Here is a 16,526-nt window from a genome sequence, read left to right on the forward strand (position 1 = left end):
TGTTTCTTTCTACCATATTTCTCACAAGGCTTCTGTCAACCTTCAACTATAGTAAAAAACACTTGCCCAAAGTGCTACCATGTGGTACTGAACCCAGAACCATGTGGTTGGGAAGCAAACTTCATGTTAGACAGCTACACCCTCACCTATTCATGTTCATTTGATAAGAAGCCTTTTGTTTTCTGTAACATGCTTTGTTTTCATCCTGTATAAACGAACAATAGTTAAATGTTAGGAGAATTTCAGGAGCAAAGTCATTCTCATAACTACTGGCTGTAAACATTCATAGAATTTCTGTTCAATTGAAATATGAAACTAGGGTTTTTTGTTTGTTTGTTTTTTAGGTTTACAGACTGTTCTATATTTGTCTACAGTTACTTTGATATATACATAATGTGGTATACAATTACACGTTGCTATACAAATGTCAATGTAAGATATTATTATTATTCTATGTGAAATGCCAAACTTACAGAAGGCTGGCTGAAACATTGCTGCTGTAGCTCTGAATAACAGCATGGAAAGAAAGCTATAATAGAACTTCATTTAATTCTCCACAATTAATTCTTACAGAAGTTTGGAATACTTTTTTTTTTAAATTTAGCTTCCTTCCAAATGTAATTTAGTTCATTGTTGTAAAATTTCTGTTAATCTTCTTTTTAATTCAGTCAAAATATTTAGCAAAAGCTGAGATAGTACTATTAGATTTCATTTTCTTGTTGTTAAGTTATGTGACAGTGTGGGGTTGCTGTAGATAACATGGATTGAGTCCTGCTGAGAATTTTCTACCTTTCAAGGGGTATCCTTTCTGTTTTGAGCTAATTATAACTGGATTGGTATTGGAGATATGTGCGAGATATACAACAAATTCATAACCAAGAATTGAGATCTTGGTCTTCACATTTCTTTGCATTGAAATGTTGTTCTTTTAACCTGTTGAAATCATTACCATCTTAGGTGAGACAAGAGTTCAGTGTACATAAGTCTATTCAATTCTATTACCAATGACCGAGTTCGACTGAGATGCGGGTGTATATTTCATGATGTCTGTAAAAAAAATGCTCTCTTTACATTCTGCTACTTTCAAACAATTTACTTCTGTTATCATGGATGTCTGAGACTTAGCTTTCAAACGCATGCACACACACACATTCATGTGCACACACACACACACTCAAACTCAAATACACATACACACACACACTGGTATCTTTTTACCCTGTGAGCCTTGCACCATTCATCTTCTTCCTTCCACTGCACAACTCTTGTTTACTTCCAACTTGTCACAGTTTTGTAACAATGTAAGGCACGTGGCTCAGTGGTTCAAGCATCGAGCTCACAATTATGAGGTAGAGAGTTCAATTCTGGACCAGGCTGTATATCACGTTCTTGGGCAAGACACTATATTTCATATTGCTCCAGTTCACTCAGCTGTAGAAATAAGTTGTGACATCACTGGTGCCAAGCTGTATCATCCTTTGCCTTTCCCTTGGATAACATCAGCATGGAGAGGGGAGGCTGGTATGCATGGGCGACTGCTGGTCTTCCACAAACAATCTTGCCCAGACTTGTGCCTCAGAGGGTAACTTTGTAAGTGCAATACCATGGTCATTCATGACTAAAGGGAGTCTTTAATGGTTGAATAAAATCTTTAATAACTGTGAAGTGTCGGTCATCAATTCTTTGCAGTTCATCTAGAAATTAACTTGCCATTCACTGCTTTGTCCTAAATCATTACACCAAACTTGTCACATCTTCAACCTGTTACATTTACTTCCATTATGGATTACATATTGACATATTTCATAATGCTTCTTTTGTCACATTCTTAATGTCAACAAACTTGCTTTCCCACTCTAAGATTAAAGCATCTAATTTAGTTGGACAAAAGTTGAAAAACTACTTCAGTGTAATGGTATTGTAGTTTTTTTGGATTACAAAAGATGCATATTTTAAGTCCTGCAGGAGACTTTTCTTTCTTTCTTTATTATTATTATTATTTATATATCCAAGAGGTTTTTTTACATCTATTTCTTTTTATGAGCTATTATTTAGAACCGGATTGGCATTCTAAATATGTCATTTATAGATTACTTTTTTTTTTTTTACACATTTCACAATATTTCTGTTACACTCTAAACATCAGAAAAAAAACAAGCTTTCTTGATGAAAAACCTCTTTAGTGTAATGGCATCGTGACTGTCTTGGTTACAGTAGATGTGTGGTTTGAATCCTACAGGTAACTCTCTACATCTTTCCTCTATGCAAGGCTTTTTTAACCATATATATGGTAAGCTGTTATTTATAACTAGATTGGCATCTAAAATGCATCATCATTTAACATCTTTGTTTCCATGCTGGCACAGGTTGGATGGTTTGACATGAACAGACAAGCCAGAGAGTTGTACTGAGCTCCAGTGTCTGCTTTGACATGGTTCCTACAGCTAGTTTCCCTCCCTTCCTAAAACCAATCACTTCACAGAGCGTGGGTTCTTTTTCCTTGATACTAGCACTGGTGAGGTCACCAAGTACCTGCAAAACATGACCAACATTTTATAAAAGACTTATATCTCTTAATTTCTTAATATTGTTCAATGGTTTTGTTGTTTTTTTCTAAATATAAACAAACTGACTTCAATATTTTGTATTGTCCTGTGTTCAGCCTCAGGTAAAACTCAGCTCTCCGACAAGCCACTTGAACCTGCCCTCACTGATGGAACTGAATTAGATGAAGAAGCAAACCTCAATGACACAGATGATTACTTAGAACTCCTCTACGAAGACATACCTGAGAAAATACGGGGTGCAGCCTTATTTTTGCAGCTTGCAAGAAATCCTGATAATCTCGAGGAACTTTTCCATAATGGTAAACTTTACTTCCCAATATATTCATTTGTTGATAGACATTTTTTTTTTTACTTTTGGTGTTAGCTGTTGGTATGAATTTTTACATGAAACTAGCCAAAAACTGTGGTTGATGGTATCAGCTGCACCCTCTCCTAAACTTTCAAGCATTGTGCCTATGTTAGAAGCTATTATCATTATCATTATTATTATTATTATTATTATTATTATTGGTGGTAGTGGTGGGGGGGGGGGGAGATTACTGTACTGGGGTCAATGTAATCGAATTACCCCCCCCCCCCAAAAAAAAAAACTTGCTGGCCTTGTACCAAAATTTGAAATTATTATTATTATTATTATTATTATTATTATTATTATTTTATGTTTGACTTTTGTTTTGCATTTGTACAAGTTGGATCCAAGTCTCACCCAGAGACCTCAAGAGACAACAAGTTAGAAGTTCATGTAGGTGTTATGCCTAGGGTACCATATATTTGGATTTGTACAGTTTTGTTCAAGTGAATGTTTAAGAAACCATAAGAAAATTATGTTTGCTTTAACATCTGAGATCACATAGACAGTATTTTACGTAGGATATGGGCAGTTCCCATGAGCACTATCTTTTGGACTTCAGCCATTTTGGGGTTTCCTGGTATCTGAGCTAGGTAGTAATCAGCCCGTTTCGCTGTCATTCCCAGGGCACCTATGACAATAGGTATTGTTTTCGTCTTCAGATTCCACATTTTGCTAATTTCTATTTCAAGATCTTTATATTTGCTCAGTTTTTGGTAGGTCTTGACAGATACGTTTATATCAATTGGGACAGTCATATCAATGAGGAGGCATGATTTTTGTCTGAAGTCTTTCAGTATGATGTCTGGCCTATTTGCGTCTATCTTTCTGTCAGTTTGAATGGTGAAGTTCCAGAGGAGTGCAATGTGATCATTTTCAAGTACTGGGGGTGGTTTGTGTTCCCACCAGTTTTTATCATGGGGCAAGTCCAGGTTTTTGCATATTACCCAGTGAATATATTGTGCAGCTCTATCATGCCTGTTGAGATACTCTGTAGGCGCAAGCAGACTGCACATGGAGACAACATGATCGATGGTCTCATTTTGTTGTTGGCATATACGACATAATGGGGAGCTGCCGTTCTTTAATATGTTGGCCTGGTAGTTCTTTGTAGGTAGGCATTGATCTTGGGCTGCTATGATAAACCCCTCTGTTTCTGATTTCAATCCAGAGGCCATTATTATTATTATTATTATTATTATTATTATTATTATTATTTCTCTCTGTTTTTTTGTTTTTTTGCAGAAACCATTGTTGGTGCTTTAGCAAGAGTTCTAAAAGAAGACTGGAAGCGTAGCACTGAGCTTGCTACACATATTATTTCTATATTTTTCTGTTTTTCCAATTTCTCTCATTTCCACGGTGTCATTCTTCATTTCAAAATTGGAGCCTTATGTATGACAGTAATTGATTATGAGTTAAAGAAATATGATCTTTGGAACGATGAGATACAGAAGAAGAAAAGAAACATTAATATCCTTTGAATATCAATATTCGCTTTGAATGCATGGTGCAATGACTGCTCTGGTATGCATGGGGAGGACAATATATATGTGCATATTGGTATGAGCTGAGTGTTGGTGCGGCCCTGTCTCACTTCTCACTCCAAAATTGGGATTGCTTAACCATGTTTGGGGTCATCTGACTTACCATGTGTTTTGTTGTTATGAGGGTGGGTTAAAATTTCATCTCAAAGTATGTTCCCAGATGAACAAAGACCATTGGCTTTACAGTTTGAGTAACAAGTCATTGGTTGGACTCGAGAACCATCTCAGAAGTCACCAGCAAGTAAATGCTTACTAAGAAATGATTGTCAATATCTAGGAAGTAGCCATATTCAGACACCCACCGTATGTGTGAGTGTGTGTGTGTATACATGGATGGATAGGCACGCGCACACATGTAGAGGCATGTGGCTCAGTGGTTAGGGTGTTGGATTCATGATTGGAAGCTTGTGGTCTCAATTCCTGGACCGAGCGATGCATTGTCTTCTTGAGCAAAGCACTTCATTTCACATTGCTCCAATCCACTCAGCCGGCAAAAATGAGTAATCCTGCGATGGACCAGTGTCCTGTCTAAGTGGGGAATATGCCACAGAAACCAATAAACTGGCCCTTGTGAGTTTGTATGACTTGAGCAAGAAACTTCAACTTGTTTTTTAATGTGCACACGTGTGTATCATCATCATCATCATCATCATTTTAATGTTCACTTTTCCATGCTTCTTAGCAGCATTTGAACTCAGAACATAAAACCAGAAGATATACCACTAAGCATTTAGTTTGGCATGTTAACAATTCTCCCAACTTGCCATCTATCTAATATCAATAATAATCCTTTCTACTAATTGGGACAAGGCCTAAAATTTTTATGGGAGGGAGCAAGAGCAGAGGCCAGATATGGGCTAGTGCTCAACTGGTATTTATTTTATCAACCCCCAAAAAATGAAAAGCAAAGTCAACCTTAGCAGAATTTGAACTCAGAACATAAAGCTGGGAGAAAATGCCTTTAAATATTTTGTCTGGGATGCTAATGATTCTGCCAGCTTGCCGTCTTGGGCACAAAAATAATGATAATGATGATGATGATGATGATGATGATGATGATGATGATGATGATGATGATAGTGAATGTTACAAGTATTTTTCAGGAGGATATGAAGTTGAAATAAAATCAGTCATGGTAATGAAGCGAGAATGAGACATTGTCAGTGAGGGAGATCTTTACCAATCAAGCAGGTGGCTTTGAGCCAAAGCAAGTTTCTTACTCTGCCACTTAGACTCTTGTTAGTTTCTTGGTTGTTCTTTTGTTTGTAGAGATAAAAATAGATTATAATAATGGAAGTTGTCTGGGATGAGAGAGAAAAAAAAGAAAGAATGATAAATAAACAAATGGTTTTGTTTCTTTAACTGTCATTACGTGAACTAGAAAAAGAAGAAAAAATTAGAGCCAAGGAAGAATATGACAAAAGTGTGAAGAAATTTGAGAGTGTTGTTAAAAAGCAAGAGCAATTGTTAAGAGGTTTGTACCAGTGAGAAACTAATTTCTGCTTTGATGTTTATTGAACACCGAAAAAGAAAAGAATCATACCATGTATTTTAATTTCTGTTTTCTATCTTTTATCTGTCTTAGTCATGAGACTGAGGCCATGCTGGGGCACCACCTTGAAGAATTTTTAGTCAAATGAATCAACCCCTACTACTTCTTTTTCCCTTTTTTGTTGTTAACCTTTTTTGTTGTTTTACCGAACCGCTAAGTTACAAAGATGTAAATACACTGACACCAGTTGTCAAGTGATAGTGGTGGGTCAAACACACACACACATACATCCAATTCAGTTATTCATCAATACGAAATTGAATCGGGAGCTTTCATTAGTTGTTTATACACTCATGGATGGCCACCCCTATGGTTTGCATCACAGTTACTCACAGAAGTTTAAAGGGAGTGGATAAATTGATTATATCAACTCCAGTGTTCAACTGGTACTTATTTTATGAACTGTGAAAGGATGACAGGCAAAGTTGACCTTGGCAGAATTTAAACTTCGAACACTGCTGAGCATTTTGCCCAGTGTGCTTACAATTCTGCCAGCTCACTGCCTTTTGTTTATACAATAATATTGTTGGTATAACACTGTTGTTGTTGTTGTTGTTGTTGGCACTCCGTCGCTTACGACGTCAAGGGTTCCAGTTGATCCGATCAATGGAACAGCCTGCTCGTGAAATTAACGTGCAAGTGGTTGAGCACTCCACAGACACGTGTACCCTTAACGTAGTTCTTGAGGATATTCAGCGTGACACAGTGTGACAAGGCTGACCCTTTGAAATACAGGCACAGCAGAAACAGGAAGTAAGAGTGAGAGAAAGTTGTGGTGAAAGAGTACAGCAGGGTTCGCCACCATCCTCTGCTGGAGCCTCGTGGAGCTTTAGGTGTTTTCGCTCAATAAACACTCACAATGCCCAGTCTGGGAATCAAAACCGCAATCCTATGACCACGAGTCCGCTGCCCTGACCACTGGGCCATTGCGCCTCCACGGTATAACACTACATAATTGCAAATGGTGTAAATATTCATTATTGCTATATTTTTAACATGGTCATTAAATGCAATTTTGTTTTCTATTCCAGTGTCTTTCTACCTTCTGTTGAATTTAGCCGAAGATTTAAAAGTTGAGATGAAAATGAGAAACAAAGGAATAGTTATGTTACTGGTGAAAAGTCTGGATCGGACAGAAAATTCCGAACTTTTGATGTTGGTGGTATCGTTTCTTAAAAAGCTGTCGATTTTCATTGAGAATAAAAATGAGATGGTAAGTTGTTGTGTTTTTTTATTTATTTTTTAAACATTTTGTTTCAAAACTGTTGGTGTTTGGATCAGCATCAGCATCATCATCATCAGCAACTGTCCACTTTTTCATGCTCGCATTGGTCAAACAGAATTTATTGAAGCAGATTTTCTACAGCCAGATGCCCTTCCTATCGCCAGTCCTCAGCTGTTTCCAAGCAAGTTAATATTTCCCCGTGGTCAAACTTGATTTCCATGAGAGATTGGAAATGAACATCGCTTATTTGATAGTGATGCTCATTTACAACCATCACATGCTGTCAAGACAAGCGTACACACACACACACACACACACACACACACACATACATACACACAAACAGATATATATATATATATATGCATGATGGGCTTCTTACAGTTTCTGTCTCTCAAATCCACTCACAAGGCTTTGATCAGCCTGAGACTATTGTAAAAGACAGAAGCCCAAGATGCCATGCATTGGGACTGAACCTGAGACCACATGAGTGGGGAAACAAACTTCTTAACCACATAGCTACATCTGTACCTAAGTCATGTCTGCGCCTCGGTTCAGATTTTGTAGAGGTGGTGGGTTGACAAAATTGCTACAGTATGAGAGAAAATATTTCCTGGTATTTAGTTACACCTCTATAAGTCCTGAGTGCAAATTCTGCCAAGATTGACTTTACTTTAGCATTCATCCAGGATCAAAGTACTACTAGACACCAGCATGGCTGTGTGGTTAAAAAGCTTACTTTGTAACCACATGGTTTTAAGTTCAGTCCCACTGTACCCCACCTTGGGCAAGTGTGTGTTTGTGTCTGTGGTTGTTCTCACCACCTGACAACTGGTGTTGGTTTGTTTACATCTCTATAACTCAGCAGTTCAGCAATGGAGACCAATAGAACAAGTACCAGACTTAAAAATAAGTATTGGGGTTGATTTGTTCAACTAAAATTCTCAGGACAGTACTCCAGCATAGCCACCATCCAGTGTCTGAAATAAATAGATGTAGTAAAAGAAAATTGACTGTGTTGATGTATATCACCTGCATATTGTGACTCGGCCATTCAATAATGGACAGATGCCAATAATGTATACCTATAGAGATTTGTAGGTACTACATCTGAAAGCATGCATAACATAAGTCCAGAAAAAGAGTAAAAATGATGCTGGTATTATGTTGAAGAAAGCGTGTTAGTCTAATTAGCTCAGCTTAACGGAATAGAATGTAGTCAACAAGCATATTATGGATAGCATTAAATGTAGTGTGTTGAGAAATTTCAGCTGTATAAACATACGTTTGATTGAAGAACATATGGAGATGTATGGATTGCAAGATTCAGAAAAATTAGGTCAGATTTAAAAAAAAATAATCAGCTGTAAAATTGAAAGAGTACAGCCCAGCCTCAACCCCTAAAATAACGAGGGAAATATCTGAAGTAAAAATATATGTATCTATATTTATCTGCAATGTTTAGCTTTATCTTTTTATCACTTTACTTGTTCCAGTCATTAGACTGCAGCCATGCTGGGGCACCGCTTTGAAGGGTTTAATCCAATTACGGGCATTTTGTGGTATGCTGGGCTTCCTGAGTGATGTACCTAATGAAAATTTACCTTGAATTGTTTTTTAGTAGTGGAGCCCAGCTCATGATGGGCCCTCTCTCATGTGGCCCACTTCTTGAGAAAGGTTGCCCTAGCCTGGCTTAATGTAACAAATTTGGTCCCAGTATTTAAAAAAAAAAATTTTTTGGTACTTATTATATTAGTCTCCTTTGCCCAACAGCTAAGTTATAGTTGTCAAACAGAAAAAAAAAATGCATGCACACACACACACACACACACATACACACACACACACACACACACACACACACACACACACACATGTGCTATTAGATAATTTAATCAGAGACAGAATGGTCACAGCTAGAATACCTTTGATCTATAGGCCTGCTCAGTTAAAACAGACCTGTGGCTAAATAGCAATAACGGCTCTGGATGGTAGGAAGGGACATATTAAGTAATGTAACCTCAGATAGGATGTTCACAGCTAGAAAGCCTTTGATCATTGTTCTGCCAGATTGCAATTACCTTTCTTCAAAAGCAAATTAGTGACAGGAAGGGTATCTGACTGCAAAAAAAAAACAATGATTTGATAATGAAAAAATAGATGTAAAACAAATGAGTGTGTGTGTGCGCACACACACACACACACACACACATATATATATATATATATATATATATATATATATAGATAGATATAAATTGTAAATCCAAAAAATAACAACAAAAATACAAAGGATTCTGCGGTACACGTGTTTCAAGCTTTATATCAGTGTATAATTTACAATACAAAGCTATCTTCAGCCGCAAAAGTATTTCTCTCCCAGGAAATTATATCACATCGGCATTAAAGGAGGAAGAAAGGTGTGATATAAGAGGTGAAGATCCTTTCGGTATTTTGTATAGTACTATACCTCGTATAATTCTCCATTTACACATAATTTCTTCGGTCCTCCGAAAACCGCCCATACCTTGCCACGATTCAGTGTGTAGTGTTAAGTTGGTGGTTAAGAACAATACAATAAAATGACAAAACGAAACAACAATATAAAATAAAATGGGAATATAAAATCCTGAGCAGAAAAGAAAAGAAAAAGAAAAAGAAATACACAGATATTCATGTAAAAAAATAAAAATAAACTTAAAATAAAAATAAAACTTAAAATAAAATAAAAAATAAAGCGAGTCAAATCCGTGGGGCGGGTAATCTAAGAAGTAATAAGAGAAAGTCTGGATAGTCAAGTAAGCTACATCTAAGCTATTTAGATGGGTTGGTGAAGGGTCCTGAGGAAAAATCTAAATGTAGAAGAGGAAGATAAAGCGATAAATAGATATAGATACAGAGATCTTAAAGGTCGTAAGGGATAGATATATATGAGCTGTGTCTGTCTATATCAGTGGTGGGTCGTAAATAAGAAGTGTCATGCCAGAATAGACTTGAAACATGAAACATGATATTCTTGTGGTGAGTGGTCAGTGGTCAACCTAAGTGAATTACAACTTAAGTGTACTATTGTTTGGATTTACAATTTATTCTTTCACCTCAACCACGAGCTGGCATACACAGGTGCTTACAATTGTCAAGTATTACCTCTAAATTTTATATATAGATATAGATAGATAGATATATAGATAGATAGATATATGTATATATGTGTGTATAAGTATGGTTGTGTATGCTTCACAATCCTTTGGTTTCAACCTAACTCCCTTTGTCCCACTGTGTAGTACTTGGGCAAGTGCCTTCCACTATGACTGAGCTGACCAAATTTGGTAGAAGGAAACTGAAAGAAGCCTGTTTTGTGTGTGTGTGTGTGCCTCTCATTGTCATGTCATCACTGTCATGCCAACAGTGTCATTCAGTTACAATCATCCACAAAATCATGTCTAGCCATAGTGCTGTTCATATTTGATAGACTTGGAGAATATCACCTGACTTGGAAACAGCTGAGGGTTGGCAACTGGAAGAGCATCTGGCCTTAGAATTTCATCTGACCCATTCAAGTACAGGGAAGTGGATGGTAAAACAATGATGATGATGATGATATATTCTTCTTAACAATGTTATTGTAAATGTTTCTAATTTTGAAATGCATATCATATAACTATGTCTAACCTTTGTCTCCCTCATCGTCCTAGGCTGAACACTGCATTATCGAGAGGCTGGCCCCCTTAGTTCCCTGTGACAATGAAGATCTGCTTAACATCACACTGAGGTTACTGAAAAATCTGTCTTTTGATTCTGAACAAAGGAGTAAGATGATCAAGTTTGGCCTACTGCCGAAACTTGTTAGCTTGCTGAGTAAGTAGCAAAGAGCTTTATTATCCCTCTGGTACTAACCACCTACTATTGATAATGATGGCTGCTGCTGTTGTTGTTGTGTGGTGATGGTGGCAGCAGCAATAACTTGTTCTGCCTGTTTCTAACAGTCTATTTACATTTGTGCAATGCATTGGTTGCTAGCTACACATTTTCATCTTATATTTTCCCTTCTTTCTGATACTCTCTCTTTCTCTCCTTCCTCCTTTTCCCTCTCTCTCTCTCACCTCTCCTCACCACTCTTCTCTTTTCTTTCTCCCCTTTTATCCCCTTTTACCTCTCTCATCTCCCCACCTCTCATTACAATCATTATTCTCTGTCTTTTTCTCCTCTCTTCAACATTTGCCTCTTCACTTTTCCATCACATATTGGAAGAAAATGTGTGTGTATATATATATATATGTATATATATGTGTGTGTGTATATATATGTATATATATATGTGTGTGTGTGTGTATATATATGTATATATGTATGTGTGTGTGTGTGTATATATGTATGTATATATGTGTGTGTGTGTATATATATGTATGTATATATGTGTGGGTGTGTATATATATGTATATATTTATATGTGTGTGTGTGTATATATGTATGTGTGTGTGTGTATATGTGTGTATATATATGTATGCATATATGGGTACAGGACGTCACCAACTGTAAACCAGATGAAATACACAAATGAGTTAAATATGCAAACAATGAGAGAGAAAAATGGAAATCAGGACAAGTTAACACAGAGAACAACCCTTCATCAGTTGTCGGCTGTCTACTCCTCATTTCGAGCATTCAATGACGATATGAGTCTTCAAAAACAGTTGCTCCCATAAATTCCAAAATAAAATTTAGGATTTATGGAGGGTCAAAGTTGGGAACAAAAACAGAACAGTGGAGACATACAGGGAAACCAAATGAAAACAAATATGGGGGTTCCTTAGAGCAGAATGAGAGGAAAATAGTGAATGCTGGGAGAAATATTTTCTTTGCATAGAGAAAAGATAGAAGTGTGTGTCTGTGATTGTCCCCCACCGATGCGTGACAACTGATGCTGGTGTGTTTATGTCCCTGTAACTTAGCAGTTCAGCAAAAGAGACCAACAGCAGCCATGTTGTGGCACCACCTTGGTGAATTTTTAGTCAAATGAATCAACCCCGAGGACTTTTTTTTTAAGCCTGGTACTTATTCTATAGGTTTCTTTTGCCAAATTGCTACGTTACAGGGACATAAACAAACCAACACTGGTTGTCAAGTGATGGTGGGGATCACACACATATATGCCTGGCTTCATACAGTTTCCATCTACCAAATCCACTCACAAGGCTTTGGTCAGCCCGAGGCTATAGTAGAAGACACTTGCCCAAGGTGCCACCCAGTGGGACTGAACCCAGGACCGTGTGGTTAGAAAGCAAATTTCTTACCACACAGCCATGCCTGCACTTATAGGCATATCTACTAAATTACAAGGATCAGCATTGAATGACATTATTTTGCTTCTCAAAAATAAATCTTTCAAAAGTTAATGGTGTCTATTTACTTTTGAGACGTCTGTGTACATGTAATGAACCATTTACTGTATTTTTTTTTTTCTATACATTTCAGATAATGAAAACCATAAAATAGTTGTACTGGGCATATTGTATCATATTAGTATGGATGACAAAGCCAAGACTATGTTTACCTATACTGACTGTATCCCTGTGGTAAGTTTACAGCTGGCTTTTTCTTTTTTTTATTTATGTATTTATTTATTGTTATTGTATGTATGTATTTATGTATATAAAATGAGACAATTGGGCATGGCTGTTTTGAATGCTGACGATTTGGCGTGGCTGGCTGGCTGGGCATTGAGCTTGTTTTGGTGACCGTAGTTTTTGACACTGGAGACAAACACACACACACACACACATGTTCAGAAATATACACATACAGATAGAGTGAGAGAGAGAGAGAGATATTACAGTTTTATGAATTGGATATGATTTACATAAACTCTTTTCTCTTTCCTCATCATCATCGTTTAACGTCCGCTTTCCATGCTAGCATGGGTTGGACGATTTGACTGAGGACTGGTGAAACCGGATGGCAACACCAGGCTCCAGTCTGATTTGGCAGAGTTTCTACAGCTGGATGCCCTTCCTAACGCCAACCACTCAGAGAGTGTAGACTCATATGCATAAAAATAAAAAAAATGCTTATACACATAAACAGAGAGAAAGACAAAGACCAAACGAGAGGGATGGAGAGAGGTGGGGTTTCTCTTATTTCTTTTATGCATGTGTAAAAGGGTAAAGACCTTCTTCGGTATTGAATGACCATGGAATTGCTCCAAAGAAGTCTCCCTCTGAGGCACAAGTCTGGGCAAGGTTATTTGTGGAAGACCAGCAGCCACCCAAACATACCAGCCTCCCTTCTTCACACCATTATATGTACATAGGGTAATGGGTAAAGACCCCCTTCTGTCATGAATGACCATAGGATTGCACCTAGAAAGTCCCCATCGCAAGCACAAGTCTGTACAAGGTTGTTTGTGGAAGACCAGCTGTCGCCCATGCATACTGACCTCTCCTCTCCACACCACTGATGGGCAAAGGCCGATACAGCTTGGCACCAGTGATGGCGCAACTTATTATTGATTGAACATGATTGACATGAACACATTTCCTTTCCTCATACATATACAGGGAAATATGCTCACACACACATAAACCATGTGAGGGAGAGGGATTAAGATGTCTAATGTCAAATAAGTCATTATTGAATCAATGATACCAGATAGGCAGTGCTAAAACAACTGTGTGAAAATGTCTGATACCTGTAAATATAGGAGATCAAGTGTGACAAATAGTTAGTCATTAGATCATTGAATAGAATGACCTGCAGTATTTGTTCTGAGTTCAAATCTTTGAGGTCCAATGAAATAAAGTATCAATCCAGGGTGTTGGCTTAAGGAAACTGTGCATTAGATTGGGATACCTTGTGGTAATTGTTCCGCTCTCTGCAACAACACTGAAGCCAAGCTATATTAGCCCTTGAGTCCGTGACTTAACTTTCTCTTGGGCAATATCTGGGGCATGAAGAGGGATAAACTTAGCATGCATGGGCAGCTGCTAGTCTTGCACAAAATAAACCTGCACACTGCAGATGTCAATCCTTGTTGCAGTGTGGGGTGGTTTGTGTGCCTCAGTGACCCTGAAAGCAAATACTGGCGGGACACAAATTCCAAGTAGGATGTCCCTTATTGGACTGGTCAAATAATAGGAGGCCAGACTAATGTGGACCACTTCTTCCCAGAGGTGAAAATGGGTTTGCCTAAGGCCAACACTCCTATTTAAATAGAATAAAGTGAAGTTACAGAAGCATTGATGTCCATTTAAAGCAAACAGGACCTGCCCGATCCACACTCTCTCTCTCTCTGTCTCTCTGTCTCTCTCTCTCTCTTTCTCTCTTTCTCTCTCTCTCTCTTCCTCTTTCTCTTTCTCTCCCTCTCTGTGTTTCTCTCTTTCTCCCTCCCTCCTCTCTCTCTGTTGCTAAAAGTGTAGGTTTCCTTTAAATATATTTTTTAATAAAAATATGCCATTTTTGTTTTCGCTTACAGGTTATGAAAATGCTCTTTGATAGTCCGGAAGATACGGACAAAGAACTTCTGGCTTTGTGCGTGAATCTTGCAGCAAATAAACGAACAGCAGAGATTATTTCCGAAGGAAATGGCCTCAAGATGTTATTTAAAAGAGCATTCCGCTTTAAAGATCCCATTTTAATGAAGATGCTACGGAATATATCTCAGCATGAAGGATTCACAAAGAATTTATTCATTGTAAGTCAAAGTCACTCTCTCTCTCTCTCTCTCAGAATCTATTTTTATATTACATTCATTTATCCTTTTACTTGTTCCAGTCATTTGACTGTAGCCATACTGGAGCACCACCTTAGAGGGGTTTAGTCAAAGAAGTCAACCTCAGGACTTATTCTTTGTAAGCCTAGTACTTATTCTATCGGTCTCTTTTCCTGAACCACCACATTAAGGGTCATAAACACACCAGCATCGGTTGTCAAGTGATGGCAGTGGGAACAAATGCATGCACACACACACATATATACGATAGGCTTCTTTCAGTTTCCATCTACCAAATCCACTCTCAAGGTTTTGGTCAGCCTAAGGCTTTAGTAGAAGACACTTGCCCATGGTGCCATGCAGTGGAACTGAACCCAGAACCATGTATGGTTGGGAACCATGTGGTTAGAAAGCAAGCTTCTTACCACATGGCCATGCCGGCCCCTAGATTTTGTTTTTACTTTGTCAAAATATTAGATATTTTTTCTTCTCACTCATCTGGGTTTATTCCAATTCATCGTCATCAGCGTTTAACATCCAATATATGAGAACCTCTCGTTATGTTTCAAGCATCATTTTGATAATGACAAAATAATTTTCATAATCTCTCCCCTCAGTTTTCTTGATTATTTTCAAACTTTACTGTAACAGATGGCGACTGTATTTCATTAGACTTATGGCAACCATCCATTTATCCATCTTTGTTGCTTACTAATCAATGGGGTGAGTTGTAGCAGGTAGAATCCTCATGCTCCTCCTCCATCAGGTCCTGTCAGAAAAAAAAAAACTGTTATTAAACCTTCCAGCTAGATTTCCCAAGCATAACCAACTGAGCTTGTGGATGTTATCCAACCATCTTGACATGGAGAGACTCTCTGATCTCTCAGCTATGGCCTCTGTCAAGTGATGGGAGGCAAGAAACTGAATTAGGTGCAAGAAATGCAGGTAATGCACCATCTTCAGTATACAATCATCATCAGAGGAGAGGTTGCTATCTTCAGTTCAGTTTCTGTGCCTGTCCTCACCTATGATCATCAATGTTGAATAATGACCAAAAGTGCAAAATTATGGTAAGAACAGGGTTTATATATTAAATATGTAAGACAGCAAGTTGGCAGAATCATTAGCCTTCCGAGCAAGATGCTTAGCGGCATTTTGTCCATCTTTACATTCTGAGTTCATATTCTGCCGAGATCAGCTTTGCCTTTCATCCTTTTTGGGTCGTTATAAGGAGTATCAGTGGAGCACTGGGGGTCAGTGACATCAGCTTACCCCCCAACCACTACCAAATTGCTAGCCTTTTGACATAATTTGAAACCAATATATTAGATATGTGAAGCCCATCCTTTCATCATAAGTGTACTCAAGGTTGAAGTGTGGAGCTAAACAGTAACAACAACAGTTGAAGTTAAAATGATTATTAAGATCAGTTGCAGGTGTAGGCATGGTTGTGTGGTAAGAAGTTTGCTTCCCAACTGTGTATTTTTAGGTTCAGTCCCACCGTATGGTACAGCACTTTGGGCAAGTATCTTCTACTATAACCTTGGGTTGACCAAAGAGAAGCCCATTGTATATATA

General features: G+C 37.8%; 1 protein-coding gene across 4 annotated transcripts in view; it reads left to right on the forward strand.

Moving 5' to 3' along the window:
• Window positions 1–16,526, forward strand: part of LOC106876140 (kinesin-associated protein 3) — a 100,164-nt gene that overhangs the window by 58,199 nt on the left and 25,439 nt on the right. For all 4 annotated transcript variants that reach the window (XM_089356577.1, XM_089356575.1, XM_089356578.1 and 1 more), the window contains exons 4-10: window positions 2,663–2,866; window positions 4,162–4,389; window positions 5,836–5,937; window positions 7,047–7,228; window positions 10,936–11,098; window positions 12,716–12,816; window positions 14,712–14,930. In XM_089356577.1, coding sequence (XP_089212703.1) covers window positions 2,663–2,866; window positions 4,162–4,389; window positions 5,836–5,937; window positions 7,047–7,228; window positions 10,936–11,098; window positions 12,716–12,816; window positions 14,712–14,930 — 1,199 coding nt within the window. The remainder of the gene's footprint in view (window positions 1–2,662; window positions 2,867–4,161; window positions 4,390–5,835; window positions 5,938–7,046; window positions 7,229–10,935; window positions 11,099–12,715; window positions 12,817–14,711; window positions 14,931–16,526) is intronic.

This window comes from Octopus bimaculoides, chromosome 8 (assembly GCF_046866305.1).
Source record: "Octopus bimaculoides isolate indiv1 chromosome 8, ASM4686630v1, whole genome shotgun sequence".
NCBI lineage: Eukaryota > Metazoa > Mollusca > Cephalopoda > Octopoda > Octopodidae > Octopus > Octopus bimaculoides.